The 21,113-nt window shown below is 35.4% G+C and overlaps 1 protein-coding gene across 1 annotated transcript; it reads right to left on the bottom strand.

The window, feature by feature from the left end:
• Positions 1 to 251: 251 nt before the first annotated feature.
• On the bottom strand, positions 252 to 21,042 carry LOC109436820 (UDP-glucuronosyltransferase 2A3). Its single transcript, XM_019715653.2, has 6 exons — positions 20,284 to 21,042; positions 16,865 to 17,013; positions 5,260 to 5,391; positions 3,751 to 3,838; positions 3,103 to 3,322; positions 252 to 2,688 (listed from the first exon to the last, which is right to left on the bottom strand). Exons 1-6 carry the CDS (start codon positions 20,993 to 20,995, stop codon positions 2,409 to 2,411), a joined length of 1,581 nt encoding a protein of 526 aa, XP_019571212.2. The 5' UTR covers positions 20,996 to 21,042; the 3' UTR covers positions 252 to 2,408.
• Between the last annotated feature and the right edge of the window lie 71 nt (positions 21,043 to 21,113).

Here is a 21,113-nt window from a genome sequence, read left to right as displayed (position 1 = left end):
TTCAGTGATTAATGAGAACCCCACTTACAGAGGATATAAAATGTGCTTATATCCTTCATATGCCTTGTTTTATGTGCCTCACATTCTGCCTTCACTACCAAACCTGTTGGTGATTTTGATTTTCAAGACCTTTAAGTCATGTTTTAAGAATGACTGAGCATATAATGTTTATGAAAATTGTGTATTTAGGAGTTATTCACATTAATAAATATAGAACATATCTAATAAAAGAGAATGAAAGCTCATAAAAGTAATTACTACATGACGTTTATTTAAAATGTTACATGTGAGGTATTGTGGATCAAAAGAGTGAATTATAAGTGACTAATAACAATTTCCTTTAGTTATATTATTCACATACAATTGAGTTATAAAGACAATGTATTAATCTATAAAACTAATAATTGGTAGTTTATTTTTGAGAGGTACAAAGTGCATATTTTTTATGTAATCATATATTTAAGCTCACATAGTAATTCAAATGAGATTGTTTTAATTTCAAAGAATTCTTGGAATTAGCCTTAGCACATATCAAATGCCTTCCTGTAGATAATTGCTTCAATTGTTAGCAATTATCATATTTCAGTTCAGAGTTATATTAGGTAGAAGGATATCTAGAGACAACTTTTACTAGGCTGTTTAGGTATGGCCATGTTACTGAGTTCTTGTGTACAATATCTTGATCACATGATCATAAAAATAAAATATGTCAGTTTACCTTGCAAATGTAACTAAATAGAATTCCCAAGTAAAAGATGTAAACATGTCAGGTTATAAGTATTCAATTATGTACTGGTTAAAAGAGGCACGCCTAAATATTAGTACAGTGTGTAACTTCCAGTAAGTAGATGAAAAAATTGGAAATGCACAGCAAAACAAACAAACAAACAAAAACTCCATCAGTTCTAGGGAATAACAGAAAAATGGGGAAATATAATTTTAAAAACCCAGAAAATCCATGGAAAGATACTGAAATTGAAATACTGTGGTTTCCAAATAAACAAAGTACATGAAAATTTTGTGTTTAGAAATATCTATACAGTTAATTTATAAAACTCTAGTTATAGTCTGACTAAAAAGAAAACATATAAAATATTGAAACATAAGAACATTTAAATATATGAAAAATGACATATATACACTTGACAAAAGAATATAGATGTTATATTGTATTATAAAATAATTGATTTTACCTCAAAAACAGTACCAAAAATGAAAGTTAATAAAAAATGATAACAAAATGTTTCATTCACTGGGACATTATATAAATGAAGCCATTGCCATCTTAAAATCTATAAAACAAGCATTGAATCATAAAGAGATTCAATTCTCTTTATGCATTGAATAAAGAGAAGAATTGAAAGATCTGGCCTGCTTTACAGATCTACAGGCTCATGAGCAGTGACTAATGGATTAATTAATTGGTATAAGACTTGGGAAGATTTAGAGGGAAGATTAAAGGCAAGACGATCTGGAGTAGAATTATGTGGATAAATTTTTGGGGGATTTGCATAGATTATGAAGGTCTTCATAATTCACTGGAATTTCCTTCAGGAATCCAGTGTTGTAGGCAAATGTCTCAATAATAAGGTGTTCTGACTGAGCAGTCTGGTGTATGCCACTGTCTTTTATCAGACCTTCCAGAATTTTATCATAAAACTCATGTACAGAGAAGCAATGGAGAATGGGATGGAAATTCTACATGAATGGACAGCATTGAATTCACCTCACCAAGGCTCATAAGGCTACTTCAGTTGTTTATATACTCAGTCTGTTAATAGACGATATTTCTCCACTTCGTTCTCCATATGACACCACTCCCTAGGGTTCTAGCCATCCAGAAGGTAGAAGATTGCATTGGTCACCTTCCTTCCTAGAGGATGCATCCATTTTCTCCTTAGAAGTAGTTATAATTTCTAAATACAAAGTACCGTCCCAATCCCCGGTCTCTGTAGTATTTTTGCCAACATCACAAACCACGGGCATGGAGTCTTAGTAAAAACCATAGTATTGATATTATCATTGTGTATGTCTAGGAAACATATTTATAGTTAAGGAAATGCGACAAAATCTAATACTGATGCAATTTGCTGATTTTACCAAGTTCCCTGTTCGCTAATGAAAGCTTTTCAGGATTTTAGTTGAGACAATACACTATGTATTATTAATGTCCCTGTGATAGAAATTGGGTAAAGCCAAAGAGAGGAAGAACAGCTGGGACTAGAAAAAGAAAGAATGGGACATGCTCACTAGTTAATGGTCTTATGGAATTCTGGGCTTTCTGTTAAGGCTAAAATAGAGAAATGGAAAAATTTGAGACAACACGGAGGGGCTGTGTTCTTATTAAACATTTTGTGGCTGAAATGAACAGGATTGTCCACTCAGGACTTTGCCAAACTTGGAAGGATCTATTTCCTCTTTTTCTTCTTTCCTGTTTTACCAAATTTTCTACAAGAACACACACAATATTTGGTGACTAAGAATATAGCAGATGCTGCACAGGCAAGTAGAAATCCAATCACATCCAAAGAGTGGTACTGAAACCAGGTGAGGTCGTGGATGGCTGGCCGCAGGTGTTTGGCTCCTTTGTGGCGCATGACAAACTCGATCCAGAAGACTGCTCGATCCAGTGGCTTTACAGGTTGATCATGGTGAATCCTTGATAACCTCATAGCATTCCTTTTATAACTGGAAGGCAAATACAAAGGAAAAATTAATGAAGTTTTGTTTTTGTTACTTGTATGATACATGTTATAAAAGTTACTCTAGAAATTGTTGTTATATTAACTCTGATCATTGTATAGGATTTTCATAGGTATAGTAGGGAGATTGAAACAGAAATATATCCTTAACAGAATGTGGTTAAATGCAGTCATAGGAAAACTCAGAATAAACTGGTTGTTAATCAAGACTAATTTTACTAAGAAGGACGTGTGACATTGTCTGAACTATACTTTTCAGGAGTTTTCCAAGACCGAGATGGTGAATGATTCAAGATTGGGAAAGTGTCCAATATTAGGTTCATAAGCATGGTCTCTAACATTTTCTTGTGTGGTACCCAACATAACCAGTGGTAATCCTTTAGAAACCAATTGTACTTACGAAGGATCATTAATGACTGTTCTCAAGGCGCTGAGCAAATCTGCACTGGTCATTGTGTTCATGTTCAACTCCACAGCCACTCCTTTGGCCTTCATGTGAATGATGTTATCGTGCTGATCGCCAAATATGGGGACTCCCACCATAGGGACTCCATGATAAATAGCTTCATAGATCCCATTTATTCCACCATGAGTAAGAAAAGCTTTGGTTTTCGGATGACCTAGTTTGGGAATAGAATGTGAAGCAGATGAAAATGTCATTATAGCTCATTAACAGAATGTTAGAGAAGGGGAAGATCTGTGGGATAAGTTCTGAAGAAAATACTGAAGAAGGCAGTATTTTCTACTGAAGCTGAGCACATGGGGCACTGCCACTACAGAAAATTGCTCTCCCAGGAAAAGGAGACACTAATTCCCACTATTTTGCCTGAAATTCTTATCTGAATCATAGCAAGTATGAATCTATAAATGTAATGGTCAACTATTTAATTATATCTTTTAAAACTAAGGTAAAATGAGAAATATTTACAATTGTTAAATATTTGTTGATATTAGTTATATTACATTGACTGTTAATTAATCAACTGTTAATTAAGAATTAATCAACTTCTTCATGAACTTCTACACAGCGTTTTTCCTGTAGTCTTACCAAGAAGATCATTCTGGGGTATCCAGTCATAGAGCCGAGTATTGGCTCCTAATGTGGCCGGTTTCTTTCCTGTGTATCTCCATAAAACCTGTGGAACACAATGCATATATTTCACAAGTAAAACCACAGGATAATAACATTTTCAGGTTGTAGAATTACTTGTAAATCATTCATCTACCCTACTCTAGGTCATGGTGGAAAAGGTAGTATATAGATATACCTCGTAGACACTGAAATAAGTAGTGGGACTGTTTACAATTATCTTTTTTTAAATTAAATTTACTGGGGTGACAATTGTTAGTAAAATTACATAGATTTCAGGTGTACAATTCTGTATTACCTCATCTATAAATCCCATTGTGTGTTCATCACCCAGAGTACAACCATCATTTTTAAAGCACTTGTGGTAGTTGCCTATTAACTATGCTATTATTTTGTCTATTATTAATTAAAAGGTTCTGGGAATGAGATCATAAGTGAAGAAGTAGAAAATTAAACAGTACTGCCCTATTCAATTAGAATGTGGAAGTTAAAATTTTTATGACCACATTACTTCTACATAAATTTATGTCCAAGGCTGTCATAGCTTTATCTTCAACTTCGTGTTTTAACACATACTCTTCCTTTAGATTTTTTCTACTTGTTTATTTGGGTCATTGGTTTTCCTTCAATCCTATTCTTTCTACTTTCTTTTTTTCCCCCACACAACTTCTTTCTTTTAAAGTAAGAATGAAGCAGTACATTTGCTTATATTCCATTTTCCAATGAAGTACCCTGTTTCTTTTGTTTCTGTAATTAGCATATTTACCATATATGGAATTTTATATGGTTTCATGGAATTTAACCAAATATAAAAATAAAGGGACTCTTAAATATTTAACAAATAGAAATATATAAAGAGTGGAAATCCAGATTCATGTTGATAACATAAAACAATAATTGAATGTCATAAGTATAACATACAAATTGATAGACTAGAAGATTAAAATTTCTATGGCCTTTTAATTCTAGAAAACTCTAATTAAAAAGACTAAGACTAAAATAATCTAGGCTTCTACTTTGATACTCAGCTATAATGGATCAAGTCCTAATACAACCAAAGATGTGGAGGATAATCTTGAGCATGTTTCATCTTTATCTTTGTAATTTCAGTTCTCCTTTCTCCTGGTCCTTAGAGTGATTACGCTTCAAAACTATTTTGGCTCTAGTTGGAAGAGGCTTTAAGATTTCAAATACTAGAAAATGAGCAATGGATTTAATTTTTCAATTTATTTTATTAAAAACAAATGATTCCAAAGAGATGTGTTTCCATAATAACAACACTCAGAAGTCAAGGCTCAAATGTGCTAAAATTCACTATTGTGTAGATCAAAAAATTTTTACTTTATATTGTTACCTGATATAATAACTATAAAATGAGTTTCTAGTTTCACCTGGAAAGACACCATTAGCCCCATTCTCTCTCCATTTGGTAAATAGCTGCCGAGAAGGACCAAAGATTGTACTAACCTTCTGTGGAATCTGGGCTAGGGCTGTAGCAATAAGATTGGCCTTCTCTTCTGGGAGATTTTGGATAGTTGCACCCAGAGAAAATACCACAATACCATCTTCACCTGAGTTCTGGACAAATTCTTCTATTTCCTGGAGAGAAAACATTCCTGGTTTACAAAGGTACAGCATCACAGGGAATAAAATAAAGTTCACTTACACGTCTAACATGAAGATGCAAGGGGATTGCCAGAGACGTTGTTAGACTGTTTTTATCTTTGGTTATCATTGATTAATTTGCATATGTTGAATAATTCTTGCTCCCTGGAAGGAACCCCACTTCATTATGATGTATAATCTTTTCAATGCATTGTTGTATGTGATTTGCTAGTATTTAGCTTATTTTGCATCTGTATTCCTCAGAGATATTGGTCTATAGTTTTTCTGTATGTGTTATCTTTACCTGTTATCAGAGTAATTTTGGCTTCATAAAATATTAAGAAATATAGCTTCTTCTTCCATTTCTCAGAAGACTTTTAGGAGTATAGGTATTAAATCATCTTTGTATTTTTGATGAAATTCTCTAGTGAATCCATCTAATAATGGAGTTTTGCTTTTGGAGAGGTTTTGTATGATTGTATCAATTTCTCACTGTTGATCAGTCCATTTAGATTTTCCAGTTCTTCATGATTCAGTCTAGGAAGGTTATGTATTTCTAAGAATGTGTCCATTTCTTCTAGGTTATTAAATTCAGTGGCATACATTCATAGTATTCTTGCATGATCCTTTGTGTCTCTATGGTACCTGTCATAACTTCTCCTCTTTCATTTCAGATATCATTTGTCTTTTTTTTCCTTAGTGAGTTTAGCCAGGGGTTGTCAGTTTCATTAATCTTTTCAAAGAACCAGCTCTTTGTTGCATCAATTTTTTCTATTGTCTTTTTGGTCTCTATTTCATTTAATTCTGCTTTAAGTTTTATTATTTCCTTCCTTCTGCTGACTTTGGGTTGTATTTCTTTCTCTTTTTCTAGTTCCTTATGATGAAATGTTGATTATTTGGGATTTTTCTTATTTCTTGAACTAGGCCTGTAATGATATAAAGTTCCCTCTTACAACTGCTTTTACTGCATCCCAATAATTTTGATATGTTGTTGTATTTTCATTCTCATTTGTTTCTATGTATCTTTTGACCTCTTCTTTTATTTCCTCCTTGACCCATTAGTCTTTAGGAGCATATTGTTTAATTTCCATGTATTTGTGGTTTTTCTTGCTTTCTTTTTGCAGTTCATCTCTAATTTCAAAGCATTGTGGTTGGAGAATATGCTTTGTATGATTTTAATCTTCTTACATTTATTGAGGCTAGTTTCGTGTCCCAACATATGGTCTATCATTGAGAATGTTCCATGTACACTAGAAAAGAATGTATAGTTTGGTGTTCTGGGATGGAAAGCTTTGTAAATGTCAATTATGTCCATTTTGTCTAATGTATCATTTAAAGCTGATTTTTCCTTACTGATTTTCTGTTAGTATGATCTATCCATAGCAGTCAATGTAGTGTTTGGTTCCCCAAATTAATGGTGTTTCTGTTAGTTTCTCCCTTTAGGTCTATTAGTAGTTGCTTTATATATTTTGATGCTGTCTGATTGGGAGCATACATATTGATAAATGTTATGTCTTCTTGATGTATTGTCCTCTTTATCACTATGAGATGTCCATCTTTGTCTCTTATCTTCTTTATTTTCAAGTTCATATAATCAAATATAAGTATAGCTATACACGCTCTTCTCTAGATGCCATTTGTTTGGAGTATCAATTCCCCCCCTTCCACTTTGAGTCTTTTATTTATCCTTGCAGCTGAGATGTGTTTCTTGAAGGCCCTATACGGTTGGGTTTTGTTTTTTGATCCAATCTGCGACTATGTGCCTTTGTATTTGTGAGTTCAGTCCATTTACACTTAGAGTGATTACTGACATATAAGGAATTCTTATGACCACTTCATCTTTTGTTTTCTAGTAGCTTGATGTCTCCATTGTTTCTTTGCCTTTGTGTCCCTGTCTGTTATTTCAGTTTGGTATATTCTATGATTTTTTTTCCTCTGTTTCCTTTTTTTTTTTTTAAGTGTGTCTCAGTTTTGGATTTTTCTGAGTGGTTACCTTTAAGTTTATATAAAAGAAAGTTTCATACATGCAGTACTTCATTTTCTTCAGTATGCATTTGCTCTCCATTCCTCCTTTAAAATCAAACCTTTACCCCCTCCTCTTTTATGTTTTTGTTGTCACAAAGTATATACTTATGCTGTGAGTTCATTTCTGAGTTCCATTAGGAAATTGTCTTCTCTTTTTCTTTTTCATTGTTTTATGTGCTGAATCTTTATGTTATATTTAAGTGTATAGTGCCCAATTCTGAATAAGGGCTGCCATTCCCTGCTTCTGTCGGTCTGTTAGGCATCTTACTCATAATTTTGTATCCTTTTGTCTTTGTTTCATGTAGAATAACCCCCCTCCAGTAATGCAGGCCTCATGGAGGAAAATTCACTGAGCTTCTGTACATGTGGAAAGATCTTTATTATTCCTTAATATCTAAAGGATAACTTTGTTGGATATATTATTATTATACTATTGGATGGTAATTTCTGTTTTTCAATAGTTGGGATATTTGATTCCACTTCCTCCTAGCTTGCAGAATTTCTGCTGAAAAATCTGATGATTAATGTGCTTTCCTTTGTAGGTTACTGTCTACTTTTCCCTGGCTGCCTTGAGAATTCTTTGTCATTAATTTTTGACAGTTTCAACATAATGTGGTTTGGACAAGGCCTTTTAGGATGGAGATAATTAGATGCTCTGTTTGCTTCTTGGATTTGAGGATCTAGTTCTTTCCATAGGTTTGGGATATTCTCATTTACTATTTGTTTGAATTGGCTCTCTGTGCCCTTCTCTTTCTCTTCTCCTTCAGGTATACCCATATCTCCTATATTTCTCTTTCTGATGGAGTCAGATAGTTCTTGTAAATTTTTTTCATTCTTTTATTAACGCTCAAGTCTCTCTTTTCTTCCATCTGCATCATTTCTAGATTTCTATCTTCAATATCACTAATTCCTTCCTCCATCTGATCAGCTCTATTTCCTAAGCTTGATATTTCATTCTTCATCTCTTTTATTGAGTTCTTCAGCTCTAGAATTTCTATTTGGTTCCTTTTAAAAATGTCAAATTCTTTGATACTTTGTTTTTTCATTTTATTTCTGACCCATTAAAATGCCTATCTGAGTTTTTTTGCATGTTGTTGAGGTTTTTTTCAGAACTGAAGTCTTGAATTCTCTGTCATTTAAGTCACACATTTCCATTTCTTTAACTTTATTTTCTGGAGATTTTTTATTTTCTTTCTGAGCTGCCTTGTTACCTTGTTGTTTATGGTATCTTATGGTTTATTTCTCCTCTGCATTTATGGGAATGAGATCTGTAGCAGATTGATATGAGAGTTTTCTTTCGTTTCCCACTATATGGTGGTGGAACATTTTTTTCTCTTACCCTGTTCTGGCTTCTTGTATGTAGATTTTCTGAGGAGCTGGGAATCTCATCTCTGATCAGACCACGTCAATCCCCGGCACCACCACCTTGGGAGAATGTGGTGGGCAATGGTGTTTTGAAACCTGAAATCCCAGTGCAGCCCCTGCCGCCAGATGTAGAGCTGTACAGCCTGAGTAGTCGTAGGTGCCCCCACTGGGATCAACAGTGAAAGGTGGGGTCAGGGTGTACTAGGAGTGCCTGCGGATGGGTGTGGCTTTGTTCTCATCAGAGTAATGGTGACACTTTTGCATAGTAATGGTGACACTGCCTCACTTTGATATTTCTACCCTTGTCACTGCGATTAGCTGCATTGTGTGTCCGCCACTGAGAAACTCTCCAGTTCTCAGGGATGTAGATGTTCTGTTCTTTCATCCTACACTAACTGCTACATGTACTTCTGGGGCCTGCTGCTAGCTCTGGGAGGGTGTAGGAAGGCAAACTCTGGTAGGGAGGGTGGAGGCGACCAAGCTCATGGCTGTTTCCTGATTGCCAGTGAGGGCCATTACATCACAGCTGTCACACTTCTGTATTTGGCCTCTTCCCCGAGGTCTCTGCTCCCATAGCTGGGTTCAGCGATATTATATGCTGACCACTCGGGCAGGAACATTGGGGACCAAAGAGAGTGAATCTGTAGACTGCATCCTCCTTTCACCCAGGACCTCCAGTGAGCTCTGAGCTGTGTCCATGGCAGTGAGCTCTGGGCTGCATCCACACACCTCTCTCTGTTCTTTTCCCTTCCCTCCTGCCTTGTTCACCCTGTTTTGACCACTTTCAGATGTCTCAATGTACAGATATTGCAGATGTGTTTCTGTTTTGGGCAGGGAATCCTTTGTTGAATTATGGCTGTTCAACTTGTTGTAACTTCAAGGGGAGAGATCAAGGTGGACCCCTCACACTGCCATGTGTCTAACATCATTAATCACTTTCATAAAATTAAACCTGGTGAGTCACATTGCCCATCAATCATGAAAAGTATTGTATTTTTATCATCTAATCCTTTGTATAATGGTTTGGTTCCATGGCAATTCACTAATCAATGATTACATATTAAAGACAAGTTTTAAACACATACTTCCTCCTAAAGAGGCTAAGTGGCTCTAGGTGTCAAAAGATAACAACAGTCTAACCATGCCTCTGGCAATCCCCTTGAATCTTCATGTTAGAAGTGTAAGTGAAATTTATTTTATACCACATAAAGTACAGGATATATGCAAAAAAGCATTTGACAAGAAGCAACATCTGTTTATGATTAAAACACTTAATAAAATGGTTATAGAAGCAAACTTCTATTTCATTTATTTCCACTCTGATTTTTATTATTTTCATCCTCCTACTGACTTTGGATTTCATTTGTTCTTCTTTTTATCATACTTTAAGGTATAATGTTAGATTTTTTATTTGATCCTTTTCTTCTTTCTTGAGGTAGACCTGTATTGGTATAAGCTTTTCTCTTAGTACTGCTGCTACTTCCCCAAACTTTGGTATATCGCATTTCATTTCTGTTATTTCTATGTATCTTTTGATCCTTTTTTCAATGTCTTCTTTGACCTAGTAGTTGTTAAGTAGCATGTTTTTTAATTTTCACATATTTGTGGGTTTTCCAACTTTCTTTTTGAAGTTGACTTCCAGTTTCATACCGTTGTGGTAAAAAATATGCTTGGTATCATTTCAGTCTTCTTTAGTTCATTAACACTAGTTTTCTGTTTCAACATATGGTCTATGGTTGAGAGTTTTTCAGGTACACTTGAAAAGGATGTGTATCTGTCATTTTGGGATGTAAGTTCTATTAATATTAATTAAGTCCATTTGATCTAATGTTTCATTTAAGACTAATATTTTCTTATTGAATTTCTGTCTTGATGATCTATCCATTGCTTTAACTGGCATATTCAAGTCCCCTACTATAATAGTATTTTTGTTGGTTTCTCCCTCTAGGTCTTGTAGTAATTGCTTTATTATATTTAGATACTCTCAAGTTTGGTACATATATATGGATAAATGTTATGTCTTTGGATTAATAGCCCCCTTTATCATTATAAAATGTCCATCTTTGTTTCTTGTTAATTTTTCATCTTGAAATCTATTTTGTGTGGTAGAAGTAAAGATATATCTGATTTTCTCTGGATGCCACTTGCTTGGAATATCATCTTCCACCCCTTTACTTTGAGCCTATGTTTGTCTTTGGAGCTGAGATAGGTCTCCTGAAGGCAACAAATGGTTGGATCTTGTTTTTTAATTCATCTCACTATGCTTGCCTTTTGATAGGTGAGTTCCATTTACATTTATGGTGATTATTGATATGTTAGCACCTACTACAGCCGTTTTATTTTTGTTTTCTTTTTATTTTCTTTGTGAGCCATGGCTAATGGGAACACTTTATTTCCAGAGAGCTATGGGAGAAGTCTTTCTGTCTCCTGTTGAAGAATTTTCAAGAGGCTTGACTTAAGCCAGAAGATGGAGAATTCATACGTTTGAAATAAATGAAATTTGAGTTTGGTAGACATTTGTTGTGAAGAATAATTTACTATTAGATCAGCTCTTTTAGAAAACACAAGTTTGAAGTTCCTGTTTGAATTAACCTACTAAGTGTATCTATGTGTGTATGTGTATGTGTTTCATTTTAGAAACATGTACTGCTAGGAATTGTTAAAAATAGTATTTTAATTCCTTGAATCATAAAATTAATATACGTCATATAAATCTGTGTTTAAGTCAACTCTGTCAACCCATAAATTATTGAGACATAAATATACACCTGTAGTGTCATATTTTAAACTAAGTACTGAATTTATATGCATTGCAGTTGTAAACCATTTAGACCTTTATAGCTTTTAAAAATATTTAATAATTTTATTCCCATCCTTTACCCTCTTCTGCTTTGTCAACCATGAACTTGTTCTGTATATTTATGGATATGTTCTGCTTAGCAAGAAGTACAGGGCACACTGAGGCTACATGATACTTATTTGAGGTTTGTGAACCTTTGAGAAATTTTAGGAAAGTTAACATTATTAACCAAATAAGGCCATCTGTATGGAAAAGCCACTGGAAGCAGCTTGGGTAGGTCAACGTGTTGGGTGGCAGTGGAGTACTTAGGGAATCACCAGTGCATGGTAATGATATTAGCCAGGTTGATGGAAACTCAGACATGGAAGCCAACTGCTCCTGTACTCTGAGTGGGGGAATGGTTCAACAAAGTAACAATGGCTTCTGCCACCACTTCTACCTGGGAGAAAGCTGCCTCTCCAGCTCTTACCTAAAGCCAGACAATTCATATCCTCCCCATATGTTTCTGGCACTTTTAAAGCTGTTGCCTCAGAGCAACGGAGCAATCCACCAATGACTAAGTCCATGTGTGGGCCCTTTAAGAGGAGCTCCTAGGACTCCAGCCACTCTCCGTCTCAACCAGCCACAATCTCTGCTGGTTTTCACAGGCAGAAGCTTTGGGGACTTCTCTTCCTGTCACTGGACCCTAAGCTCGGGATCCTGGTGTGGGACTGGGATCCTTGCTCCTCAAGGAGGACATCTGTAGCTAAGATATCACTTCATATTTTCAAATGCCACACGTGGGAGTTCGACTAGCTTGGTTCACATCTCTGCCCTTATTACCAGTCTCAATGTGGCTTCTTCTGTATGTCCTTACTCATAGGACTTCGGTTTAGCTAGAGCTAAGGTAATTCTCAATGACAGTTGTCATGTAGTTTAGTTGCAATTTTGATGTGGTCATGAAGAGGAGGCAAGCACAGCAGTTACATACTTAGTTATCTTGACCAGAACTCTGCATAGGTCTTTTAAAATCAGAATTTCTGTTTTCTTCAGATAAATACCCAGAAGTAGAATTGCAGGATCATATGACAGCTCTATTTTAATTCGTTGAGGCCTCTCCATACTGTTTTCTGTGGTGGCTGCACTAATTTACAATCCCTTCCACAGTATATGAAAGTTCCCGTTTCTCCACAGCACATCAGCACTTATTATTTGTTGATTTGATGATAGACATCCTGACAGATGTGAGGTGATAGCTCATTGTTGTTTAATGTACATTTTCTTGGTTATTGGGAGTGTGAAGCATTTTTTCGTATGTATTATTGACCATGTGTATGTTGCCTTTGGATAAATGTCTATTCAGGTCCTCTACCCATTTTCCAATTGGATCGTTTTAGTTAGTTAGTTTGTTTGTGTGTGTGTTTTGGTGTTGTTTGAGTTCCTTATATTTTGGATATTAACCCTATGTTGGATAAATCATTTGCACATATCTTCTTTCATTCAATAGGTTGTCCTTTTGTTGATGGTTTCTTTCACTGTGCAAAAGTATCTATTGTTTTCTAGTTGTTCTGTATCTCCATTGTTTTGTTTTGTTTCTCTTGCATTTCTCTCTGTTATTTGATTTGATAGTTTACTATTTTACCTTCTGTTTCCTATTTTTATTATGATTTGTATCTCAGCTCTGGAGTTTTCTTTTGTGGACATTATTATGTTTGTTTAAAATGTCTCATATACTGAAATAATACATTTTCCTTGCACTTATCTTCACTCACTTCTACATGTTCAGTCCTTTTCCTCCCCCTTTTTCATATTTTTGTTTGTCACAGATTATCACCTTTAATGTTGTGTGTTCATTACCACATTACAGTATAGTTATTTTTAATGCTTTTACCCCTTTGACCTTTATGTTATAATTGTTTAATATTTTATTCTCAAGTAAAGTTGCACTTCTGTCTGTGTTGCTCCTCATCTTACTCAGTTTTGTCTGCTTTTGTCTTTTTGTTTCTGGTAGAATGGATACTTTCTATATATCTTTCACTGGGGGCTTAGGGTGGTAAATTCTCTTAACTTTTGTTTATCTGGGAAAGCCTTTCTTTTTCCTTCATCTCTAAAGGATAACTTTAATGAATATACTATTTTTGACTCATGGTTCCTCTCTTTCAGTATTTTGAATGTTTCCTTTCTTTGAATATACCCTCTCCAGTCTTGAAGGTTTTCTGTTAAAAAATCTGATGATAATCCATTTGGGTTTCTTTTGTAGATTAATATTTTTCCTCCCTGTTTGCCTGGAGAATTCATGTTTTTGTCTTTATTTTTTGACAGTTTAAATATAATGTTTCTTGGTGAAGTCCTTTTTGGGTCGAGATCGTTAGGTGTTCAGTTAGTGTCGTGTGTACAAATGTCTAACTCTTCCCATATGTTTGGGAGGTTTTCATCAATTATTTCCTTGACTAGACTCTCTGTTCCCTTCTCCCTCTCTTCCTCTGGAATATGCATTATTCTCACGTTGCTCTTTATAATGGAGTCAGATTGTTCTCACAGAGTTCTTTCATTTTTTAAAGAACACTTGATTCTCTCTCTACTTACTCCTCTGTCATTTCTGGGTTTCTATCTTCGAGGTCTCTAATTCTCTCTCCCATGTGCTCTGCTGTTTTTCTAATACTCTACAATGCATTCCTCGTCTCATTTATTGAGTTCTTCAGCTCCACAATTTTGGTTGGGTCCTTTTTTATAGCTTCAGTTTCTTTGGTGAAGTACTCCTTTTGTTCATTAATTTGATTCCTGAGTTCACTGAACTGCCTTTCTGAGATTTGTTATAGCTCATTTACGTTTTTTATAACAGCTATTTGAATTCTCTGTCATAGAAGTCATAGTCTTCCATGTCTTTGAGTTTGGTCTTTGGAGATTTCAATTTCTTTTTGTGCTACCTTTTTACCTTGGCTATTCATGGTACTTGATGGATTGTGTCTCTGCCTGTGCATTTGAAAAAGTGAACTGTTTTCTTTTTTAGAACTGCTTTGCTCTTAACAATTCAGCAGGTGGACAAGGAAAAGTCTTTCTTTTGTTTTTTAAGAGATGGTGCTATAGCCCGAGTTTTGTTTTTTCTTACTTACACTTAGGATCTCAGTGGGGTGGTCTCGCCTCTGTCATAGAATATGCCTGCATTTCCTGGGGTGGTGGCGTCCCTTTTGTGTCTGGGTCACCTCAATCATAGAGCGCCACTCCTGTGGTGGGATATTGCTGGCATTGAGGCTTCATGCCTGTGAGATCCAGGTGTTGCCCCTTGTAACCAGTAGCCACCAGGGACCCTGTATTATCAAGACGTGTCTCTGCTGCCTCCACTGGTTTCCACCTCTACCCGGTTCTGCTATAATGGTGTGAGCATGGGGAGGCAGGTTCATAATTTTCCAATTTGCTTGTTGTTAGTAATGGCCATCATAAGACCAGGTTTTGCCTTTCTTCCCATAAAGGCTATGGTTGGCTATGCTTGTCTGCCAGCAAAATTGCTGCAAGTTGGACACATATCTCCCCCACCATCAACAGGTCTGCATTAATGGTAGCTGCCTTTTGAGGCAGGTATGTTGCTTTTGCCTCTACGGCCCTCTGGGTTGCAGTGTGAGAGCTATAACCTGACTGGTCCACAAGTACAGGTTGCGGCTTGCTCTGAGCTGCATCTACAGCCACCTTCTCTGTTCTTACTCCTATTCCACCTACCCGGCTTGTTCCAATGCCCCCACCTTCAGATGTACTGATGAATGCAACTCTGAGATGTGTTTGTGTGTTTAGCAGAGGATTGTTTGCTAAATTATAGTTGTCCAATTTGTTATAAGTATAAAGGAAGCTATAAAGGGCCTTTTATACTCTGCCATGATGCTGATGGCAGTCTCGCTCATTGCTTTTTGATCTGTGTATCAAGTGACTGGAATAATTTTTACATAGCAACCATAGCCAAGATTAATATTGTTACCATGCGAACGTCTTATCAGTAGGAAAGTTGAATTTAGAAAGATAAATTTTGCCCCTTTTCATCATTTTATTTGAGATGATTTTGTGAAATTATGTGGCTCATTACTGTGTGTGTGTGTGTGTGTGTGTGTGTGTGTCTAAAAATGGGAATGTCAGGAAAAACCATAGTTTGGCATGGGAGTTAATCTAGAGAGCCACAGAAATTGTTACCTCTTTTTAAAATGTCTCTAGTTAGACATTGGTTCATTATACCAAAACTTAATAGAGCTTGGATTGTAGCTATTGCTCAATTGCTAAGAGAATGCATCTTAATAATCCTGAAATGAAATGTCATTCAACAGTATGCATCTTACCATACAAGAAATCAGGATTTAGCCCCAGAACACCATTTACCCTGCAAACTTCTCAAAGGGATTTTGTTAATTTTCTCACAATATGAGCAAATGAGAGTTTTCTCCTCAATCCCTATTGATAGTGAGTTAAATATAGTATCCTTATAATGATTATGCATTACCCGCTTTTGTTTCTCAATACTGTTTCCTTCCAACATCTCTGGCACTTAACATTTTTCTTTGAAGCCTTAGGGATATAATATATACATCTTTTTAAATTCCAAAATAAATCATTAGTTTGGTGAAGAATCAATGTTTGGGTCTCTCATTTTCATGAACTCTTTGCTGATAACCCCCAATCTTTCCTTTGCTGTGTGCTGAGATTGGAACCTTGTATTACCCAATGGTTTCTAGAAAATTCTACCTGAAAATCCTACTAGCTCCTTTAAGTGAATAGTCACAAAATATAATGCATTTCATTAATCTAAAACAAAGTTTAGTTCCACATGTTTCCTATTTCAGTAGAAGCCATCACTATCAACTAAGTCTGCAAAGGGGAATACAGGAGTCTTTCTTATTTTCTTCTCCTGCCTTAACTTTTACCTTCTCTCACCCACTAAATAGTGTGGAGCTTACCCCAAAGTGTCCCATGTTTAGCTCTCTACCGTCATGATGGATGCTCCTGTTAATAACTCCATCATGTGTGTGAGGAAGACTATAGCAGTCTTAGAGATCTTCATGGCTCTAGTTTTCTGTCACTCCTATCAATGGTATTTTAAGATGCACTTTAATCGTACCATTTTCAGCCTAATTTCTCAACAGGATTCCTGAAAGACATAGGTCTATAACTCACAAGAGCCCCTCTGATATGGAAAATGGAAATGGAGTGGCCTATCAGAGATGTTCAGTACAATGTGTCTGTATTAAGACAATAATCTTTAAAGAAAATTCAAGTACCATATCATAAGGTACATAAAGTCCTTCAATGTAATATTCCTACCTTAGGTAAAGGTTTTGCAGGTTTGCAGTGCAGTCCTCCAACAAATTCAAAATTAGGTAGGTATGGACGAGGAAATTCAAAATCCCAATATGTTCGAATTAGCCAAATTTCAGCTTTCCCCAGAGTCTCACATAATGTAGTGCGTCTTCCTAGAGAAAACCAAAAAACACTTGGGTGAAAAAAATAAAAGCCTGTAAGTTCAATGGGAAGATCTTACCACTAATTTAATGATAAGCTATCAAGGGAAAAAGAAGTTTAACTGTTCTAAATAGTATGGCAACTAGATATGAAATGAAAAGGGGCATTAATACAACTAAAAAGAAAAAGAGTAAAAGTAGAAAAGATGGAGAGAAAGAGAGAGAGAGAGACAGAGAGAGAGAGAGAGAGAGAAATGAAAACATAATTATATGTACTTATTTTTACAACATAAAACAACCATTTAAGCACATCTTCAAACTACAAATGAATTTATTACTAATGTTTCTCTCCAATGAATGACAAATGATAGATTGGCTCTGCAATATCTGTACCATAACACCTCTCTGGTTTCTAGTCTCCCACTCAGGAATATGTCCGTGACCCCCAGCATGTTGTAATCTCAGGATTACTCATATTATAGGATCTATCAATATCAGTCCACCTTATCCTTCTGTGTAATCTCTTGTCACTTCAATTCATGGGCCACTATTTTATTAGTAAGAACTCCCTGAGTAATTCATACTCGTGATGACCCTCTTTTTAGGAATGAGTACACGAGTACATACTGCAATTATCACACACTTACTGTACTAGTATCTTAAATGGTGTGTTTTGAAAAGGACACATTTAAGGTTAATCTCAGAAATTTTATGCAGAAGAATGACTAATTACAAATAACCAAGTCGGTCTTTTCGATTTACAAAAATATATATGTTTTGTAACAGAGAAAGGGAAAAAACTGAGATGAGAATCCTTTTCACATTAGGATTCTAATCAAAGTTGTCGGTGATATACACCCAGGGGAGGAAAGCCTCATTTTAGAGTCATTACTTTTTAATGTTTGAAATTATCTCCAAAGTCATACAGTCCAAATGCTATAGTTTGATAATAAAGAAACTTTGGTCCAGGACACTCTGTTTGAAATTGCTAGAGATAAGATTAGACCTCCACCTCTTAGCTTCGAATTAATGTGTTTTTGCGTTCTAGATGTCTGCTTTCTTGGGACTCAATTCTGCCTTGATTACAAGCCTCTAGATGATATTTTTATTATTCATTCCCATATTTCTCTGAATCATTTTTCTCTTTAGGTAATTTACTTTATATGATGTTAGGTTTCATTTTAGAAAGACAGCGCTTAAAGCAATTAGGTAAATCCTGCATTTAAAGCCATGCTTCACAATAATGAGTATTAGGAGATATAAACATGGAAAATGTAGGTGAATTTAAGTATATAATAGTGTGTAAATAATTTCATAATTTGAAATGTTCCACATGAGGAAGTATGGACATAAAACAGTGAGATAAAATTGACAAATACCCCCTTTCCTTTAGTTGTATTATTTATATAAAATTAAGTCATAATGAGAATGGATAATACTAAAAATATATATAATTAATTGCTTATTAAATTTTAACTACCAAATAGGTGTTATTATCAAATGGCTCTATTATATTAAGGTATCCGGTGAGTCAAGTGGGATTGTTTTTAATGTTGAAGACTTCTTAAGGGTTGCATGAATGCATGGCAAGTACATGTTTTGCTTAATAGAAGATGCTCTTCTTTTCCCTTTCTCCTTTGATAATGCTTCCGTCTTCTTGTTCTCAGCTGGAGTCTTTTCAGGTCTTTACTTGTAATCCTATTGTACCAAAATGTGGCAGTGACCTATGATAGTTCTCAGTTACCTCCAAGAGTAGCCTGAAGCCAAGATCTTTGTACCTTTTACCTAAATCTATAAAGCCTAGCATGTAGTCTGCACCCAGGCATTGCATAAGGAATATTAACTCAATTAACTAATTAATTAGTTAATAATTGTAGAAAATCAATGCATTTAAGTTCAAATCATGTCTAAATCAAACGATTTTTTAAAAAAAATTTATTGGGGTGACAATTGTTAGTAAAATTACATAGATTTCAGGTGTACAATTCTGTATTACATCATCTATAAATCCCATTGTGTGTTCACCACCGAGTCAATTCTCCTTCCATTGAGAGTATAATGCTGAGTGAAATAAGTCAGACAGAAAAAGCAGAGAACCATGTGATTTCACTGATATGTGGTATATAAACCAAAAACAACAAAAGAACAAGACAAACAAATGAGAAACAGAAACTCATAGACACAGACAATAGTTTAGTGGTTACCAGAGGGTAAGGGGGGTGGGGGGTGGGAGATGAGGGTAAGGGGGATCAAATAAATCAAACGAATTTTGACGTAGGTTTCTTTGAACATTAGTTCTGTGAAACATTAGATATTCAGTGAAGTAAATTATGTAATACATTTAGTTTTAGATATAATCTTTTGTTTGTTAGTTCATATCTGTACTTCTCAAAGGTAGTTGAAGTGGAAACCTGTCTGAATTGACTGACTCAGATCACAGCCGAGAGTATGAAATTGCAAAACAAAGCTTTTTTATGCAGAAAAGGCAAAGGATTAAAAAATAAGCAGAATAAGTGTATATCAGTGAAGTAAAAATAAAAAATCAACTCTCTGTTACTGCTAAAGACACGTCTTTTTCAGATTTTTAATTCCTTTTTCAGATTTTTGCATAGCACTCCCCAAGAAGTATAAAGCATCCTAGTAATATTTCTATGACGAGCCATGGTGTAACAGTCCAAATAGGGTTTTCTGAAGTTTATGAGAGGGATAAGAATGGGGGGCATCCCGTTCCATTAAAAAATGGTATAAGATTGAGTATAATCATCACTAATTACCAAAAACTGTTGAAGCAAATTCAGAAGGATTAAATATAATCTTTACTAATAACGGTCATAGTTCAGTGTGTTATTGATATCAGACAAGTAGGTTATCTTACTGTTAGAAGAAACATTATTTTCTCTTTACCAAAACTAGCTATGAATCCTCTAATATGGAAACTCAGTGTAGTAAACTTATATGTAATATCCAGATATGACATAGAATCCATCTTCCAGAGGATTAACATCTTCTTTGTGTTCTATATTGTTTTGGAATGAACCTAACAGTTATCAAGCTATCTTATGAGAAATAGTTTAATGACTGTAAACAAAGAGTAACCATCTCAAGATATTTCTTTTCTCCATTTACACTTAGTTTTTGATAACCGGTACATTGCTGTCACTTACAGAGTTTAAATGGAAGACAGATATTTTAAAATGTACTCCTTTCATTACATAGATTTCACTTAAATCTTCTCAAATTTCTTTTGATGACAAGCTACAAATGCAAAGTAGAGTCTCTTACCTAATGCCTCAGTATAAAGCTGGTCCCAAAAATGAATGTCACAATACCTGTCCCAGAAGTAAAAGAAAATGGAAAGCATTGTATTCTTTACTCTTTCCAGAAAGGTCATTCGGTCTGTTAGGCCCGCCATTTGAACAGGTACATAGGAAAGTGGGGCTGGAAGTTTCCCACAGTGTTTCTCCTTCATGCCTGCTAAAGAGGCTCTTAATGTGATCACAAAAGGGACTGCAAGCAATTCAGCCACCAGCTCTCCACAGGGCATCACAGGGTCTATAATCATTACATCATACTTGGTTTCCTGGAGCTTCTTCATGAGTGTCTGATTGTAGACTGTACTCTCACACATGGATTTTAAAAGCTGAGTTATTTCAATAAAGAATTTGTTCATTTTAATCACTGATTGCCAGAGTGGTAAGACATTAAGAACTAGGTCCATAAATTTATCATTTACAATCTCAATTAGTTCTTTGTCGTATGGTGAATGAAATACCTCAAAGTTCAGTCGAGAAGGCTTCTTGTAGTCAATGAGCTGAGTATGTTCAGGAGTCAACACTGTCACTTCATGTCCTCTCTCTGTGAGTTCCTCCAGAATAATCTTTAGATTGAGCCAGTGGCTCATGTCACAGGGCCACACCAGAACCTTCCCACAGAATCCACAGTCAGTGCTGCAGAGCTGCAGCAGCAGAATCACCAAAGCCCACTTGTCAGACATCGTGTCAGCAGCTCCCTCACATGCTGCTCTGCAGGAGTTTCATGTGTTTCGCTGGGCACAGAGGTGAACTGCAATTAAGACGCATAGTAAGTTAAACATTAACTTTTAAAGGGAAACG

This window comes from Rhinolophus sinicus, linkage group LG02 (assembly GCF_036562045.2).
Source record: "Rhinolophus sinicus isolate RSC01 linkage group LG02, ASM3656204v1, whole genome shotgun sequence".
In the NCBI taxonomy this organism is placed as follows: domain Eukaryota; kingdom Metazoa; phylum Chordata; class Mammalia; order Chiroptera; family Rhinolophidae; genus Rhinolophus; species Rhinolophus sinicus.
This window is presented reverse-complemented; position numbering and strand designations above follow the sequence as displayed.

Coding starts and splice junctions, on each gene's coding strand:
- LOC109436820 (XM_019715653.2), bottom strand. CDS start 20,995: ATGTCTGACAAGTGGGCTTTGGTGATTCTGCTGCTGCAGCTCTGCAGC. Junction 5,392..16,864: donor CTGCAAAACCTTTACCTAAG/GTAGGAATATTA, acceptor TTTTCTCTCCAG/GAAATAGAAGAATTTGTCCA. Junction 2,689..3,102: donor ACAGTCATTAATGATCCTTC/GTAAGTACAATT, acceptor TTTGCCTTCCAG/TTATAAAAGGAATGCTATGA.